This window comes from Muntiacus reevesi, chromosome 1, assembly GCF_963930625.1.
Source record: "Muntiacus reevesi chromosome 1, mMunRee1.1, whole genome shotgun sequence".
In the NCBI taxonomy this organism is placed as follows: domain Eukaryota; kingdom Metazoa; phylum Chordata; class Mammalia; order Artiodactyla; family Cervidae; genus Muntiacus; species Muntiacus reevesi.
In genome coordinates this window covers 70,376,170-70,394,447 of record NC_089249.1, presented here as the reverse complement: position 1 = coordinate 70,394,447, position 18,278 = coordinate 70,376,170, and the positions used below count along the sequence as shown (strand labels likewise).

The window sequence follows — 18,278 nt, the reverse complement described above, 5'->3', positions numbered from 1 at the left end:
CATCATTTCTGTCCACATTTCATCGGCCAGAACTCGCAACATCTCATGAGGGGGGTTGGAAAATGTTGCCAGATTCTGTGATTTCAGTAAAGTGAGGAGGACGTGGATGTTGCTTAGGGACTTCTGCCATATTCCACCAAATTATAAACCCTATGGTAAAGGTTCTGTGCCATTCAAGAAGGTCTCATGTCATCCAGGTAGACAGGTGGTGTCCAGGGCAGCCACAGTCACCAAATCCTCACGCCTTCCTGAGGGTGTTTTTCATACCCAGCACCACTGGGCCGCCTCTGGTGGGACAGTTGGGCAGTGGCCCAAGGAGGGATCAAGAGCTATGGTATCCTGAGTATTTTCAACTTTTCGTAGAAGAGCTTCCACTTAGTGAGGTGCATTCTGTGTGCTTTACATGTTAGTTAATTTTTGCACGAAACCCTCCTCTTAGGTATTGTCGCCACTTGATAGATGAGTATCCTGAGGTTCATAAGGGTAAGTAACTCTCTTGAGAACTGCCCCCCAACAGTCAATTTGTGGTGATGTTGAAGTTTAGACCCTTTCTGTCAGTACCTCACTGAGCTATCTGTAAGTGGAAACCATCAACACTAACAGTCTGGCGATGCTTCAGTGGCAATTTTGGGCCGTGGCGTCTTGAGAATGGCCTCTTCCTCTCCGGGAGAGAGGTGATGTCCAAAGACAATCCCCCAACCAGAGCACATTGCTCTGTGTCCTGGAGGCAGGTAGGGCTGTAGAAAGGCTCAGGAGAGTCTGTGGGCCCCAGACCAGAAAGTCTGGTGCTTCAGCCTGGCTCAGCCCCTCTTCTTCCCTCTGACTGTACCTCCTGCTCCTGGCTTAGTGGGCAGGGACCTGGTGCCACATCACTCCTACCTGATAACAACGTCACCTCTTGCTCTTGTAGGGTTTCATACTTTTTCAAGATGTATTCACAGTGTATACGTATGTCTGAGCCCCTTTGCTATTTACCTGAAACTGTCACAACATTGCTCATTGGCTATGCCCCAATACAAAAAAAAAAAAAAAAAATGTTTACATTGACCTCACAAGCCCTCTATAAGGTAGGAAGAACAGGTATTCTTACTCATGTTCAGAGAGGCTGAGACCCAGAGAGGTTAGTGTATCCTTCTGTTGGGCAGTGGGGCAGTGGTGATAATGGGGTATGTGGTTTTCCTTTGGTTTGGTTTTGTATATGTAGAAAAAGTAGCCTTAGAGGTAAGACTTCATAGTAATAAATAGTTCTTAGAATTTGTATATTAATACTTGGTTATTAGTAATTCTTATACCCTTGAGTAGCATTTTGTCTGTTTGCTCCCCACTCCCAAATTCATCCTGGGAAAAGGACAGGAAGCCTGGAGGAGCTGACGCAAGCATGGCTGAGTGTCACTTTTCCGAGAGCATCCTTATAACTCTGGCAAGATGGGGCCTGAGGCTTGGCATCCTACCTACCTGGGAGACATCGCAAGGGACTGGTCTTATTTTTTCAGCACCTATTTCTTCCTTTTCTCTAACTTAATCTAGGTGGAGGCATTAAGAAGACCCCTCTTTGAGAGGTTGTGTGCTTAGCTGGCAAGGCTGCTGGCACCTATACCCCTATACCCAGAGGTCTGGAGTGTTTTACCCTCTTGCTAGGGAAACCAGGATGGAGGAGAGGAGACACTGCAAACAGCTAGGATGGAGGTTTGCCCAGGATGTGGAACTTGCAGTGCTAAAACCAGGACAGCTCCTGGCAAACCAGGGTGGTTAATCATTCTGGTTGGCCTTCACCCCTACTGCCCTTGCCCCTGCTTTTGTACCTGGGGAATCTTGTGGCTCGTGACAGGTGAGCATCTGGCAGGAGGCTCCTTTGTGGCTGAGGGCCCTGGTTCAGGACTCAGCATTTCCGTCTACCCCCAGAGGCTGCTTCTCCCATCCTGGCTTTCTGCCTCACTCCCTCCCTCGTTCTTTTCTCCTTCTCCTAGCCTCCAAGGATGGCGTGGACCTCTCACAGCAACATTTAAACAGTTGGTTTAGCTCTGTGGTGTGTAAGGAGCCTCTCCACAAAAATCTTTATTAAAAAATAAATTTCTCCTTAAAAAAACTTTGGTCAGACAAATCTGAACCTTTGCTGTGCTTTGTTGGCATATCGGAATGGGACACAAGCTGTGTGGTTTGAGGTTAAACTTTTAGGGTAGATGTGGCAGAGACTTAGTTTTGTTTTCTGAAACATCTCTAGTGTGTCCCAAAGAAGACCTCTGCCTGCAGCCTCTTTTTTCCTGGCCCTGGGCCACTTGCTTTTCCCCAACTTGGTACTTGTGCTCATTCAGAACCATTCAGATAGTTATTCCCAGACCTGCTTCTTTATTATGATGGACCTCAGTCTTTCTTTGTTATCGCTGTTTCCCCTTAAAATCTCATTTTTTTCTCACCTCCCTGATTTTTGGCAAATAAAAACTGCTCTGTGATTTTTCAGAAAGAATGGAACAGAGCTCTAAGATAGGCTGCGCTTTTTCTGTGTAGTCTGACTTAATTCCCATGATAGCCCTGTGGGGTTCCGTTCCACAGATGAAGAAGAGGAAGTTCAGGGAGGTTGACCAGCTGGCTGAAATTCATAGACCTGCTTCAAAGGGGTAGAACTGGGATGGGGACTGCCAACGCCTTTTCTTTAGATTCTACCATACTGTTATTTTTAGGACATTAGCTTGGAAGCCCGAACACCTGGGTCATAGTCTCATCTGGACTCGGTGACTAACTGGATGGCCTTGAGTAAGCAGTTGACCATCGGACATCAGTGTCCTGCTTTGTTGGAGTAAAACAAAAGTTGGGACTGAAAGGCTAGTCCCAGAGGGGGTGCCTTCCAGTGCTAACGTGTCTCTCTTCCATCATTTCCTCTCTCTGGGGAGTTCAGTCTTCACAGTCCATGTGTAGCCCTCTTTAGCCCTCCTCCCCCTGGCTGCTTTCCCACTATTTGGGAGAGGAATTGTTTCTGTGACTTTGGATTCCTCAGACTTTGTGCTTCCTGTCATTTACCTGGATCACCATACCTGAAAAATCATTGCCAAAATATTTACTGTTTTGTCCTGGTGGTGATGATGATGGTTAATTACTCTGCTATGGGGACAGTTGAGTGGATCATCATAGCATGTTGGATAATATGCTCAACAGTCTGGGACAGCCTGAAAGTAGGTAAAGAATTAAGTAACATCTTAAAGGTTCTTCCTTAACAACTGGAAAAGCTACTAATTGTTTTGGTTTGGCGGGCCAGGTTTTGTAACAGGTGTTGAAAATACAGTGGTGATGACTACAAGATACTTAGTTATCACAGTCTGGTTAAGGGAAATGCAGTTAATAATATAAGAAGCAAACAGATAGTTCTAAACTCACAGCTCTGATAAGTGAAGCCAAGTGTCCCAGGGAGAACTCACCTGGACAGTGAGCTGCAAGAAGACGTGAGTGCTGAGCACCTTGTGTACATTATCTCATCAGTCTTTACAGAGGCTCTGTAAGGGGGTAGTCTTTGCCCCATTATATAAAGAAGAAACTGAAGCTCAGATTTCAATCCAGGTCTGACTCCAAAGCTCAGGCACTTTATCCTATACCTCATTTCCTCCCTTAAGGGTCTTTAATCCCAGACTCTGTAATTCTCTGTGCAGGGCCAGACCGTGGGCAGAATAGATAGAAGCTCTTATGTTGTGATTTGAAGGCTACAGTTAAAAGGCATCTCTGTCTTCAGATGCACACTCTACTGATCTGATGCTCAGTGCTAGAACTCTGGCCAGGGAATCGCCTTTGAGGATATTTGGCTTCCATGAGATGCTCTTAAGGTACGAGTGTGTCCTCTGGCTAGGATAGGAAATGAGGACGTTTGCTGTAGTGTTGTCCTAGTTTGTCTACTTAGCTGGCTGTGTGTGGAATGCATGGAGACAGGGGCCTTGGAGCCAGGACAGGTAAGTTTTGGTGGGGAAAGGGTGGGGGCGGGGAAAGAAATTGCCTGGATGGTTGGTTCTGCACCTGGAGGAGGGCCAGAAACAGGATACCTGGAAAGACGAAGGATGGGACCACAGGTGAGAGGTGAAAGGTCATTAGAGATAAACTTTTCCTCTGCTGGTCTTGATACCCTGTTTATCTCTCTACATCATTTCACCCTTCTGAGATACAAAGTGCATCACTTTTTTTTTTTTTTTTTTGCCAACTCTTACGTGAGCTGGTATTTATTGCCCCTGTTTCACACAGATCAGAAGCCTGTGCAGCCTAGTGGCTGGGCCAAGAGTAGGTTGGCTCATATCTCTATCTGGTGTTCTTAAACCTGCTGCTGCTCAGGGTTCAGCTGGCATCAGGGTGAAAGCCCAGCCTGTTAGACTTAGCTCTCAGCAGCTGGTCCTCATGAGTACCACTTTAGCTTCTCTCTCTTGCTCTCTCCTTTCTCCTGATCATTTATCTTTTAAACTGTCCACTCCTTGTGCCTTAGCTTCTCAGGGCACTGTTTGGCAGAGCTGGGAGGACGTGACATACCTTTTTGAGAGTAGTGAAGCCATATCCATAGTGTCCTTTGAACTCTAAAGATGAGAAGAGCTATAATGTACAGAAGAGAAGGTCCATGGGTGCAGGGTGATGAGAACTATCTTTACATGTTTGAGGGGAGAGTAGAGTCTGAATTTTTATGGAGAACAGTTTTAGCTTGCTTTGGGGAGAACTTTGCAACAGTTAAAGCTATTGTCTGAGATAAGAACTTCATCAGTGGTGGTGTTTAAGCGTAGTCTGGCTAACAACCTGGCAGGGATTTATAGAAGAGATAAAAATGTCAGGTGTATGTGTGGAGAGGGGGGGCTGTCAGGCAGTGTGATCTGCATTTACTGTCCCTTCTGACTTTGAAATTCTACTTCCTTAATGTCATAACACAACTTTTTCATTTTTCCATTTTAATCACAGTCTTTGAATGTTGAGATTTTTAAGTTGGAAAATGTGTAATGTATTGTTTTACCTTTTCTGGGGTGTGTCTTTAAAAATATTTTCCTGTCTGGAAGTTTGTTTGTTACTGTTTGTGTTTGGAGGTCACTTCAGTAAGCCTGATTTACTTGGGCAGTCCCAGAAATGGCGTGGTGTTTGGACTCTGTGCTCTGGAAACTTCAGCATGATATAGAAATAATCTACTTTGTGAGGTTCTGTTCAGTTTTACTGCTCTGGAGTGTAGGAATGTGAAATGGGATTGCTAAACTCTTACAATATAGGAAAAATTCATTTTCTTTGGGGGAGGGAAATTTTTCTTCTGCAACTGGAGCTAAAATCCAGTACAGTTATAGCTCATTTTCCCCCAGGGATTGTTTATTTGGTGAACTCAAACATCTTGATGACAGGCAGCAATGCAGAAAGGCACAGAAGAGAGATTTGAGCAGCCAGAATGGATGGTGAGTCTCATAGCCTTGTGTTGAGGGAGAGCACTCAGAATCTGATTTGGCTGCAGTGGTTCTTTGTTTCTATAGCAGACCAAAAGGGGGAGAGTTATGGCATTGTTTTTTAATAACAGCTTTATTGAGATATAATTCACATGCCATAAAATTCACCCTAATAAGCCTGTACAATTCAGTGGTTTTTAGTATATTCACAGTTGTGGAACTGGTATCTAGTTGCAGAATATTTTCATCATCTCCAAGGAAAACCTGTACCATTATCAATCATTTCCTCAACCCCTGGCAACCACTAATTCCACTTCCTGTTTCTATGAATTTGCCTATTCTGGACAGTTCCTATAAATGGAATCATATATGTAGCCTTTTGTGACTAGCTATTCTTAGTTACCATAATATTTTCAAGATTCATCCCTACCGTAGCATGTATCAATATTTCATTCCTTTTTATTGCCAAAGGGTATTGTGTGGATATGCCATCTTTTCTATATCCGTGCATCCATTGATGTACATTTGTGTTGCTTCCATTTTTTGGCTTTTATGATAAAGTGAAAAAGTGAAAGTGTTAGTCACTCAGTCATGTCCGACTCTTTCTGATCCCATGGACTGTAGCCTGCCAGGCTCCTTTGTCCATGGAGTCCTTCAGGCAAGAATGCTGGAGTGGGTTGCCATTAATGCTGCTACACACATTCATGTGTAAGTTGTTGCACAGCCATATGACTTGTTTTTTTTTGGGGGGGGGGGATGCTGTATGGCATGCGGGATCTTCTTTCCTTGACCAGGGATTGAACCCGTGCCCACTGCAGTGGAAGCACAGAGTCTTAACCATTGAACCACCAAGGAACTCCTGGTCATACCTTCATTTCTCTTGGGTTTAAACTTACCAGTGGAACTGCTGGTTTATATGTTAGCTCTGTTTAACTTTTAGAGGAACTGCCAAACTTTTCCAAAGTGGCTGCATTCTTTCCTACTGCAATTTCTCCGTATCCTTGTCAGCACTTGTGATTGTCTTTTTTTGTTTTAGCGGTCCTAGTAGGTAAGAAATATATCATTGTCGTCTTGATTTGCATTTCCCTCGTGACTAATGATTGAACATCTTTTCAAGTTCGTGTTGGCCATTTTCTTATCTTCTTTGGAGAAATGTCTATTCATATCCTTGGCCCATTTTTTCCTTTGGGTTGTTTGTCTCCTGTTGTTCTAAGAGTTATGCTAGATTAAACTCCTTTATCAGGTATGATCTATGAATCTTTTTTCCCATTCTGTGCATTATATTTTAACTTTCTTGATGATATTCTTTGAAGCACAAGTAATTTTACTTTTAAATCCAATTTATTTTCTTTCTTTGGTTTGTATCATATCTACGAAACTGTTGTCCACTCTAAGGTCGTGAGGGCATACTCCTTTAATTTCTTCTTAGAGTTGTTTTTAGCTCTTATATTGAGGTCTATGATAAATTTTGAGTTAATTTTCACATATGATATGTGGTTGTTGTTCATTTGCTAAGTTGTGTCTGACTCTTTGTGACCCCATGAACTGCAGCATGCTAGGCTTCCCTGTCCTTCACTGTCTCCCAGAGTTTGCTCAAGTTCATGTCCGTTGAGTCAGTGATGCCATCCAACCATCTCATCCTCTGTCTCCCCCTCTCCTCCTGCCTTCAGTCTTTCCCAGTATCAGGGTCTTTTCCAATGAGTTGGCGCTTCATTATCAGGTGGCCAAAGTATTGGAGCTTCAGCATCAGTCCTTCCAATTAATATTCAGGGTTGATTTCCTTTAGAATTGACTGGTTTGATCTCCTTGTTGTCTAAGGGATATGTGGTAGGAGTCTCATTTCATTCTTCTGCATGTGACTATTTAGTTGTCCCAGCACCATTGTTATAAAGACCCTTTTCTTCCAATGAATTATCATGCCACTGCTGTCAAAAATCAGTTGGCTGTAAATGTAAGGGTTTATTTCTGGACTCTCAGTTTTGTTCCATTGATCTGTATGTCCAGCTTTATGCCAGTATCATACAGTCTCTATTACTGTATTTATGTAGTTGCAATTGAGAAGTCTGAGTCCTACAACATTTTCCTTTTTGATTGATTTGGCAAGTCTGGGTTCCTTGAACTTTTGCATAAATTTTAGGATTGACTTGTCAGTTTATACAGAAAAGGAAGATGGGATTCTATGATTTTGTGGTTAATAAATGTATATTTGGCCCCTGGTTTCTGGCACAGAACTCCTAAAACTCTTAGAATTTCCTGAATAATAGGGGTGAGGGGAGCATCTGTTGTTACTCATATGCAGTCCCTTTCAAATTTACCTGAATTGATGCTTATAAGGTGACTCTTAGTGGGACCCTAATAGCTTTGAGATGGGAGCTGGGTGTCAGATGAACCAATCTTATGATTAGAGCTTTGGGGCTTTCAGTCATCTCTCAACCTCAGGGCAAGTGAGAGGGGCTGGAGATTAAGTCCAACCTCAATGGCCAGTGACTTAATCAACTATACCTATATAATAGAACTTTCATGAAAACCTTGAACAGTGAGATTTGGGGAACTTCCAGGTTAATGTTGGGAAGGTGGTAAGCAAAGCTTACCAGAGCTTTGCTCCTCTTCCCATATACTTTCCCTTATGCATCCCTTCATCTAGCTGTTCATTTGTATCCTTGGTAGTAATTCAGTCCTAGCAAGTAAAGTGTTTTCCTGAGTTCTGTTATAGTAAATTATCAAATCTGAAAGGGGGTCATGGGAACCCATAATTTTTAGCTGGTTGGCCAGAAATACAGGAGACCCAAGACTCGTGATTGGCATCCGAAGTGGAAGGGCAGTCTTATGGAACTGAGCCTTTAACTGTAGGGTCTGTGCTCACTCTGAGTAGTTAGGATCAGAATTGAATTAAATTGTAGGATACCCAATTGATGTTTGCAGAGAAGTAAAGAATTACTCATAGGAGAGGGAAATGGCACCCCACTCCAGTGTTCTTGCCTGGAGAATCCCAGGGACGGAGGAGCCTGGTGGGCTGCCGTCTATGGGGTCGCACAGAGTTGGACGTGATGGAAGCGACTTAGCAGCAGCAGCAATGACAGAGAATTACTTGGTGTGAAAAATCAACACATTTGATATCAGAATCACTGATAATAAAAAGTTTCTAGGTTTTAGTAGAAATAGCATTGAATTTGTAGATCAATTTGGGTAGTATTGCCTGTTTACAGTGTTAAGTCTTTTGAACAATGAGCATGGTAAGTCTTTCCATTGCTTTATGCTGTCTTGAATTATGATTTATATTTTTTGCTATCTTTATGCTGTCTTTTAATTTTTTTTTATAATTTTCAGTGTACATTTTATATAATACTTAAATTTATTCCTAACCGTTTTACTCTTTTTGAGTATTACAGTATGTTATTGTGAATAGAATTGTTTTCCTGATTTCATTTTTAGTTTATTCATTGGTTCTAATAGAGTTTTGTGTGTATTCCTTATTTTCTATATGAAGATCATGTTATCTGTAGATAGATACAGGTTTGCTTCTTTTTTTTTCAGTCTGGATGCCTTTTATTTCTTTTCTTGCCTAATTTCCCTGATTAGGACTTTTTGATCAATGTTGAATAGACGTGGTGAGAGTGAACATGTTTGGCTTAGTCATGACCTTAGAGAAAAAGATTAATCTTTTACCATTAAGTGTGATGTTGGCCCTGGGTTTTTTGAAGATGTTCCTTATTAGATTGAGGAAGTTCCCTTTCATTGATAGTTTGAGTGTTTTCATCATGAAAGGATATTGGATTTTTGTCAAATACTTTTTGTCTATTGGGAAGATCATTTGGTCTTTGTCCTTTGTTCTATTAATATGGTATATGCATTAATCGATTGTCATGTATTGAACCAACCTTGCATTCTTGGGATAAATTCTTCTTGGTCATTGTATATAATCCTTTTTATATGTTGTTGGATTTGTGTTGCTAGTGCATGAGGATTTGGGGACAGTTGTTAAAGGCAGAAGCATATACGGCATTTTGTTATCATTCTTGCTGCTAACTGTAGGAAGCGTTAGAAAAATCCTAAAAATCAGCCACAAGGACTCAAAAGTCTTAGCAGTAATCTGGAGACATTTCTCATGGAGTCATTGCTGATATTAGCTTATTTATTAAGTGATATTTATAATGGTTATTCTGAATCTTGAAGAAGTATGTTGGATTCTATCTCAGAGTCTCAGTTATTAAGGAAGGGGATAATATATTTTAGGGCCATTTCTACTCAAGAAAGAGAAAATAGAGAAAAGATTGGTTTTTAAATGGAGGTACCGGCCAGTTATCTGGAAATTTTACTGAGTTGTGGGGCTTTGCTCAGTGACAAATGACCGTTGTACTAGAGATCCTGCATCCCAACTCCAAGCAGGTTTTTCCTGGTGACAGCCTGTTCATCTAGAGGGAACGTGGCCAAGTATTCACTGCAGAGGGAGCCTATCCTATGAGGCCCTGTGAGTGCTGTCATAGTTAGCTCCTCCCTGCTGGGAGTGGTTGTGGGGAAAGGGGAGTCTGTCTGTGTCTGTGTGGCTTGGTCACTGGTGACACTGTCTGCTCATGCTATTTATCCCGTCCTTTCTCTCTGAGCCTGCTGGGGTTGAATTCTTGATTCCATCCTCCCATTAACTCTGTGGCATTTTGAACCACCTCATTTTGTGCAGAGTCGTTAGTCTTTGAGAATCCAATATGAGATTACTGTAGAGCTACAAGTTCTGCATCTCCAGGGTCTTACAAGCCCACAGAACAAGAGCATAATGATGTAAAGAACAGGATCTCTATGATTGTATGATTTTTTAAAAGCTAACACTTCCATCTGCATTATCTAATTTGGTTCTTACGACAACCTCGACTTCTAGGTAGTTCAGATGTACTGTATTCTATGCAACAGACAGGTTTGGAGAGCTTAAATACTTAGAATCTCGCAGGACAGGTGCAGAGTGTTGGTGCAGGGAGACCCTCTCCAGCGTCACCCTGGGGTCTCCTCATCTCTGTGTCTCTTCGGTTCACTGCTCCTCTCCAGTGGTGGGATTATGTTTCCCTCCTTCAGTGTCACTGCTCCATTTTCATAATGAATATCTTCAGTTCCATACCTTAAGTCATTCAACGAGTCAAATGATGATCCATTTGTTTTTTTCTACACATCTCCCTGCCCTGACATTTTTAATTGGTTTGCTTTTGACCTCATGATCATTTTGGTGTCCATATACAGGCTTGCTTGTCCAGCTCAATTTGAGTTTGATGCAGTGGCCTAGGCCTTAGTGAGGCACTGGCTTGTGTTCATCCTGACTGCTTCTTTCCCACTGAAGTATCAGTGTTTCAGTGCGAGGTAGGCAGACTCACTTTGTTTCTGGTTCTGCCACTCACAAAATATATTCTGTTCTCTTTGGACCTCAGTTTTCCCTTCTGTAAAATGAAGGGTTGGATCGAATGACCTTTAAGGCTACTTAAGCTCTGCTATTGCGTCTGACTTCCCTAATGATTTTATCATGTTCTTTGCCTCTCTCTTCCTGGCTTACCTGGTTGTTTTACAGGTGATGATTTCCTTATCATGGAATGTTAGTGTTGTCGATGATTCTCAGCCTCTCACTGTGCCTTGGGCTTCCCCCATTTTCTTTTTTTCTATAGGAGAAATAGCCTGCTGACTGAGTAAGCATTCCAGGTGTAAGGGCTGGAAAATACTCCCTGACCAGGATGTAGGCCAGCCTCTGCCCCACGCCTGCATCTGTGATGCAACCAGAGCTCTCAATTGCAGAGCTGAAGCTTTCATTCAAGAGCTAATAAATAGTTGAAAGACTAGAACAAGTTTTCTGTCTTACTGCTTTCTTCTCTTTGCTGTATCATTCAGAGTCCTCATAATAAAGAAAAATGATTAAACCAACCCATCTAAGCTTGTGCTAATGGAGACTGAAAGAACCCATGGGCACATTGCACGGTTCAGCCTCATCCTCTGTGCCTTTCAGAGAATGGCAAGGCATTAGCATAAAGACAAGTCACCACAATTATTTATTTTGCACCCAGTCCCTTAATGTTGAGGAGCAGGAAGGATTCTGCTGTGATCTCCGGCACATTCATCGGCCCCCGCTGAGCCCCTGATCAATAGTGACACAGTAGCATCAGATGGCCTTCAAATAGTACTTCCTTTTTCAGATGGGCTGAGAGAGAGAGGAAGAAATATAAGTGCTTCATTCCTCTTAGACTACAAATAAATAAAGACGTGGTGTGCAGCTGCATTTCAAGCGTTTTGGAAGCTTTTCTGGTGTGTGGGTGTTGGGGGGTAGGGGAAGGCGGGAGAGGGGAACCTGCACTGAGGCCTCTGTCTTGTTGCAGGCGGGGGTGAGAACGCTGCTGAATGTCCGTGTGGGCACTTCTCAGTCCCCCTGCCCCTCCGCACACGGAACCACCTGGAGAACGGGGCAGGCTACAGAAGTGGGGAGTGGGGCACCCCGAGGCCACGTTGCTTTCTCGTCCCCTTCCCCATCGGCGGAGTGTCTGGAATCTGGGCCCGCTGCTGCCGCTGCAGTTAATGCTGCTTTGTTCAGTGCTAAATGAGGCGAGAACTTTCACCCAGGTCACATTCACAGTCCCGCTCAGCAGGACGCTCCGCTGTGCAGTTTCTGTGGGCAGGGAGGAACTTTCCCGCTGGAGTTGTGCTGATCCGGGTGGGTGTGTGTGCGCCAAGGTGCTTTAGTCGTGTCGACCTTTGGACTGTAGCCCTCCAGGCTTCTCTGTCCTTGAGGTTTTCTAGGCAATACTGGAGTGGGTTGCCAGTCCCTCCTCCAGGGCCTCTTTCTGACCGAGGGATTGAACCCCCGTCTCATGTCTCCTGCAGTGGCAAGCGGGTTCTTTGCCACTAAGCGCCACCTGGGAGAACAGGCTTTCCAGGCTACTTCTCCATGAGCTGCGTCCTTGGGCAGGTCACCTAACCTCTGTGGGCTGCAGTCGCCCCCACTCGTTCAGCAGATACTTGAGTCTTACTCTGCCAGGCTCAAAGGGCTGGGAGTGCAGAAATATGAGGGCAGGGTCCCAGCTGTCAAGGAGCTTCCATTCTAGCGGGCATGGCAGATGGTGACCATGTAAATGAGGCAGAACCCTAAGTGCAAATCATGTTAACTGCTGGGAAAGATATAGACTGATGTGAAAAAAAAGTAACTTTAGATGAAGTCATAGTGGTGAATATTTCCTAAGCATTGGCAGGATACCCAGCCGTGCTAAATGCTTTTCATATGTTCTTACTTAATCTTCCTTTTGAGACACAACCTTGGACATGGTCCCTAAGGTTCCTTTGGATTTGGAATCATCTGCTCCTATGATTCCAAGTTTTTAGCAACTGATAGAGGGTTGGTTAAGGGACTAACATCACAGCTGCTGATTTCTAGATGCAAGCAGAATGCCAGATTTCCCAGGTGGCGCTAGTGGTAAAGAACTAGCCAATGCAGGAGGTGTAAGAGATGCGGGTTCGATCCCGGGGTCAGGAAGATCCCCTGGAGGACGTCATGACAACCCTCTCCAGTATTCTTGCCTGGAGAATCCCCGTGGACAGAGGAGCCTGGAGGGCTACAGTCCATGGGGTCGCAAAGAGTCAGGCATGGCTGAAGCCACTTAGCACGCACCAGATTTCCTACTGCTTGTGTCTGTTTTCAGAGAGAGGACTCAGTGGCCAGGAGACTTGAAGGCTATAAGGTAGGCACAGTGTTGGAATTCAAACCTGGCGAGGTTTGGGACCTGAAGGAAGAGAGTTAATAAGAATGCCGACGGTGGGGAGGGTCCTGGACTGGGGGCCGGGAGCTGGGGTGGGAGGTGGGGGCTTGTCTACCATCTGCCAGCTGCTTTAGGCCTCATTGTCAATCCCTGTGATAGGAGTTGTGCCTCCTCCTGAACCTCACACGGTTGTGCTGGGAGCTGAGGCTGTAGCACTGAGTGGTTTTCAGAGAGAAGATGTGAGTTGGGAATGTGGAGATCCAGGGACCATTCCATTGTGCCCATTTGTGGGGGCCCTGTCCTTTTACCCCAGGAGAACGTGGCACTGTGGTCTTTCCCTGTGGTCTTGCCTGCACTGACATAAAATTCTGCTGTCTTCTTCTGAGGAGTGTAGATTTTTGTTCTTAAGGACAGTTGACGCAACAGGTCTTAAATCCTAAATTTGCCTCTGCTGACGTGAGCAGTACAAGCAGATTGATGGCTCAGATGGTAAAGAATCTGCCTGCACTGCAGGAGAGCTGGGTTCAATCCTTGGGTGGGGAAGATCCCCTGGAGAAGAGAACGGCAACTCACTCCATTATTCTTCCATTCTGGAATGGAGAATTCCATGGACAGAGGAGCCTGGTGGGCTACATACAGTCCATGGGGTCACAGAGTCGGACATGACTGAGTGACTTACATGATCGCATGAGGTGAGCAGCTGCCACCTTCTGCCAGACTCCTTGGAGCCTGCTGTGCACATGTGCAGCTGGGGGGTCATGCAAGACCTGAGCAGCATTTGTGCATGATCGGGGCCCCTTTTCCGTCAGTGATTTCTGCTCCCTTTCAGGCTCTCTGGTTGCTCGCACCCCTGGTGACCAGCTTCCCAGGCCCTGAGTGAGCATTTTAGCCTAAGCTCCAGGCAGTCCGTGTTGCCCCTGTGGGTTTGTGCTGTTGGGCAAAACTGCACACACCAGGTCTTATCTAGTGCGGTTCCCTACTTTCAAGGGTTGGTTCCCCACCACTCTCTGCCTGCTTTTGGTCTCTCTCCAGTGCCTTCAAAGTTATTTTTATTATTTCAACTAATAGACTTAATTTTTTAGAGTGGTTGTAAGATTAGAGAAAAATTGGGTAGCAAGGAGAGTTTCCATGTACCCCTTCAACCCCCCGCTCGGTCTCCTGCTATTACTGTCTTGCGTTAGTGTGTACATTTGGTACAATTCATAAGCCAGTGTTGATCATTATTATTAACTAATATGCATAGTTTATGTGTATCCATAGTTCCCTCTTTGTACATTTTATGCAGTTATTTCTTTATATCTTGTCCAGTTTGTCAGAGGCCAAGTCTGAGGATACCAGTCTCTCCAGCATTATCACAAGCCGATCATTTGATGTGTTTATTTTTGATTCATGTATAAGTTTTTTCCTGATCTCCAAAAACACTTGACAGAAACCTTTTAAATAAAGGGCTGTTCCTTGAGGAGCGTGAGGGCAGAAAGTCTCGCAAGTCAGTGGGTGGTGATGATATTTGTGACTGTGTTAAGCTGTTATGTCTTGATGCTTTTAGTACGATTCACCAGGAAACAGTACAGGTCAGTTTGTCAGTGTCTTCAGAAATTAATCTCTAGAAAATAGAGTGTAAGCAAGTAAATGAAGAGAAAGCACCCCCCACCCCCCAAAAAACAACTTCATGAGGTATTAACCTGGCACCAAGGCTGAGGTTTCTCTGGAAACTTACAAAGAATATTTGAAGTCCTTTGGTTAACCTTAGTTGCATTTAACTCCTCCTTATCTGGAAGATGAAGCAACAGATAAAACTGACTCATAAATCTTGTATGCTGATTACTTAGTGCAATTTGCATCTTCCTTCTAGTTTTTTTTTTTTCTTTTCTGGATGGTAGTGAAAAGGAAGCAGGCCCTGATATTTTTAAACTGAAGTGGTTGCGTGAGCTAGCTTCCTGATCTGTCTGGTCTAAGACTTTGTCTTGTGTTTTGCCCAGAATGGAGCCTCAGGGTGGACTGAGATGAGTTGTGGTGGTGGTGGTAATGGTTAGGTATGGAGATCCTTTTTCTTATGGAGTTATACGTGTGCATAATGGCAGTACTCTCTTATCGTACCCTCTGATTTTTGACCCGTCCTCTGCTCCCCTGAAAGTGTTGCTCTGTTTTTTGGTTTGTCATTAGTGTGGATATTTAGTTTTTGATCCCTGCCTCATGTCTGCTTTTAATCTCCTTGAATAACCATAAGGTCTAGCTCTGGTAGAGATGGGTGTCTGCTCCATACTCTTTCTCAGAAAGGCAGATTTGTGATTTTCTTCAGATGGTCGAGAAGGAAGATGAGTGTGTGTGTGACTACAAGTGGGATGTGTTAGTGAGCGTGGGATGACCGTGTGCATGCTTTGTGTGGGCTGTGTGAGATGAGTGTGTGGTGAGTCATGTGTGTGCATGTGCCACATGCGGTGGCTGAGCATGTGTGCACTGCCGTGTGCATGAAGGTGCATGGTGAGTACATGCACACGTGCCCGCTTGGCTGATGGCGTGAAGGAGGCACGAATAGCGTGACGATGTCGCTTCTCCTCTGTCTGTACCCTGGACTGATTTGGAGTTCTCGGTGCCGCCCCTTTCTGAGAAAGGAGGGGGAGGGCATCCATTTAGGTATCTGTGTTCAGACTGATTGCCAAGTCAGTCCTGGCCGGTCAGAGTTCAGGGCAGGAGCCACCAGGCACGCAGCATTCGGGAGGGGGAGTGTGGAAACTGCCCCCAGCTGCAGGGGGGTTTGCTTTGAACTTGGGCAGTCACAAACCTGGCCTCATGTCATTCCTGGCTGTGTGGGTCACTGACTCGCTGACAAACCACGGGATCTTGCGGAGCTCAGAGGGGAGCTGTGCCAGCCATGGTTGAAGCTGACGGTGCACTTAGATCCTCAGGTCGAGGGGGCTTTGTTTGCCTGCCGTGGTGAGGCCGTCCATCTGGGGCCCAGACTTCCTACAGGGGGCAGGGATTCACTGTCTCCACTGTATTACCAAACACTGTGGATCAATATGCAGGAAAATTCTTTCCCAGTATTTAGTTTTCGAAACCCTTTTCACTGAGGCCAGCCTCATTCCAAATTTTAGGAAGAACCTCCTGTTCTTGTAACCACAGGAAGTATGTTTCCTGCAAATGACTGTCCTGCCCTTCTATTAATGTGGTCCTTGGTTGCATAGATTTTTAAATTATCCTGGGGTTATTAATTTCTGGGATATCTTCTGGGCTGTTTTATATGTGCTTGTAAAAAGGAAAAGGCAAATCCCAGTGGGTCAGTGTGGAATAGGATGGGGCTGTCCTCTTGTGTTTCATCCTACTAAGTAATGATATCTAGAAATTATCTGTAATTTTGATCCAGTAGTCCCGCTTGTAGGGATCTAGCCTGAAGGGCTACCTGGATGAGCTCAGCAGTGTGCAGATAAGGAGGTTTGTGGAAGCAGTTTTGTAAGAGTGCCCTGGGGAGGTGTCCATCAGTAGCCGAGTCATCATAAGTAATGTGATAGACTTGTATCCATTGATGTAGAAAGATATCCAAGTTATCTTTAAAGTTAAAAAATCAAGTTGCAGAACAATGTGAGTAGTATTAACCTTTTCACATAAAAGAAATTCCTCTGCGTGTCTATGAATCTGTGTGTCCATTAATATACAAAAGAGAGATGTACTTAAAACCATTGAAACCATAGTGCTCTGCATATATCTGCATTATTTGAGTCATGTGTAGCAAAAAATTATATATGATATTAAACAACCTGTATGTCATTTGGTTTAATCAGGTTAAATTTTTAAATGCATAACTAGTCCATTCCTTTTCTCTATTCAGGAAATTACTCAAATGTCTGAGGTCTCTGTAACATCCAGGGCAAACTCGGTGAAGTTTCATTAATTAAAAAAGAAGTAGATATTATTCTTTTTTACTCTTTTAGATTGCTTTAATGCATGAAGGCCAGATTTCTGTAAGAGATTTATACCTTATCCCATTTTCTCTTTACTGTAATCCCATTTTACAGATGATGAAACTGAGACAAAGGCAAAATAGCTTGTCACAAAGATGGTGGGAGAGTCTTCATACCCAGCCCTTTCTGTTTCAGAAGCCTGCTTGTTTAAACACAGTCCTTGCCTGCCTCTCTTATTAAAAACAAGATGAAAAAAGGAAACAGTTTCTCGTTTTGCTTTTTATAAAGTTAGGAGTAGTCAGGATACATCCTTTTGGCTCTTAATTTCCTCATCTGTAGAATGGGAAGATGAGCTTGGTGACCTCTGGAGACCCTTCCAGCCCTGACTTGCTGTGATTAGGGACTCTTGCCGTCCCTCTGCTCAACCAGTGTTTGTTTGCGTCTCTCCCCACAGTACGTTGGAAGTCTGGACGTGCCGAGGCCCAACAGCAGAGTGGAGATTGTGGCTGCCATGCGCCGGATCCGGGTGAGTGGCCGGAGATGGGGCTGTGTGGGCCTGGAACTCAGGCATCCGCCCTGCTTGCCCTTTTAGAAAGTGCTCAGGCTGCCAGGATGGATGGCTGCACTCTGCGCAGGACACCCGTCCTGTCCAGGGGAGCTCTTCTGAGTTAGGTGGTTGACGTTGCTTAAAGGCCACGGCTAAGGTGGACACATGACGGCCGGAGGGCTGCCACCCTCTCTGTCTTGGGAACTACCACATCTCAGACTGACATGCAAGTTACCCCTGAGGGGGTGCGGTCTGCCAGGGAGTGAGAGGGAGGCTGGTGAAGTTAGGCAGTTTTTAGTGAAAAGGTTTAGTAGTTAGCTGATACTTGGCTCAAAGCACTTTTTTAAAAGTAAAGCATTTTTGTGGTGCATAAAGGAAATTTATGTAAGTTTTTAAGAACAAATATGGGATTTCAACAGAATTTCCCTGGTCAGCTGCTTTAGGCTCTGGACATGTGTGTGCATTCTCTTCTGATATTTCGGATATTCTAAAAGAGTTTGGTCAACTTTCCAACGTATTGCTTTAGGACCAGAGTCTGTGGTACATGGATCAGAGATGGAATAAAAATTAATTTTGTCTTCTGACCACTGTGAAGGAATTTCCCCATGTACTCTGTCGTGAAACAGAAGAGGTTAGATTTGTGCAGTGTGAAGGTGGATCTGGGATTGGGCAAATGAATTGGAATGATTTTTTGGAGAGAATTGGTATTGGAGGTGGCTGGATTGGTCATTCTGAATGCAGC

General features: G+C 44.3%; 1 protein-coding gene across 3 annotated transcripts in view; it reads left to right on the top strand.

The window, feature by feature from the left end:
- Positions 1–18,278, top strand: part of LOC136176466 (carboxyl-terminal PDZ ligand of neuronal nitric oxide synthase protein-like) — a 341,331-nt gene that overhangs the window by 65,131 nt on the left and 257,922 nt on the right. For 2 of the 3 annotated variants that reach the window (XM_065946705.1, XM_065946696.1), the window contains exon 2: positions 17,444–17,515. In XM_065946705.1, coding sequence (XP_065802777.1) covers positions 17,444–17,515 — 72 coding nt within the window. Of the gene's footprint in view, positions 1–17,443; positions 17,516–18,278 lie in introns of those variants that run through there. The other variant, XM_065946715.1, reaches the window with a different exon arrangement.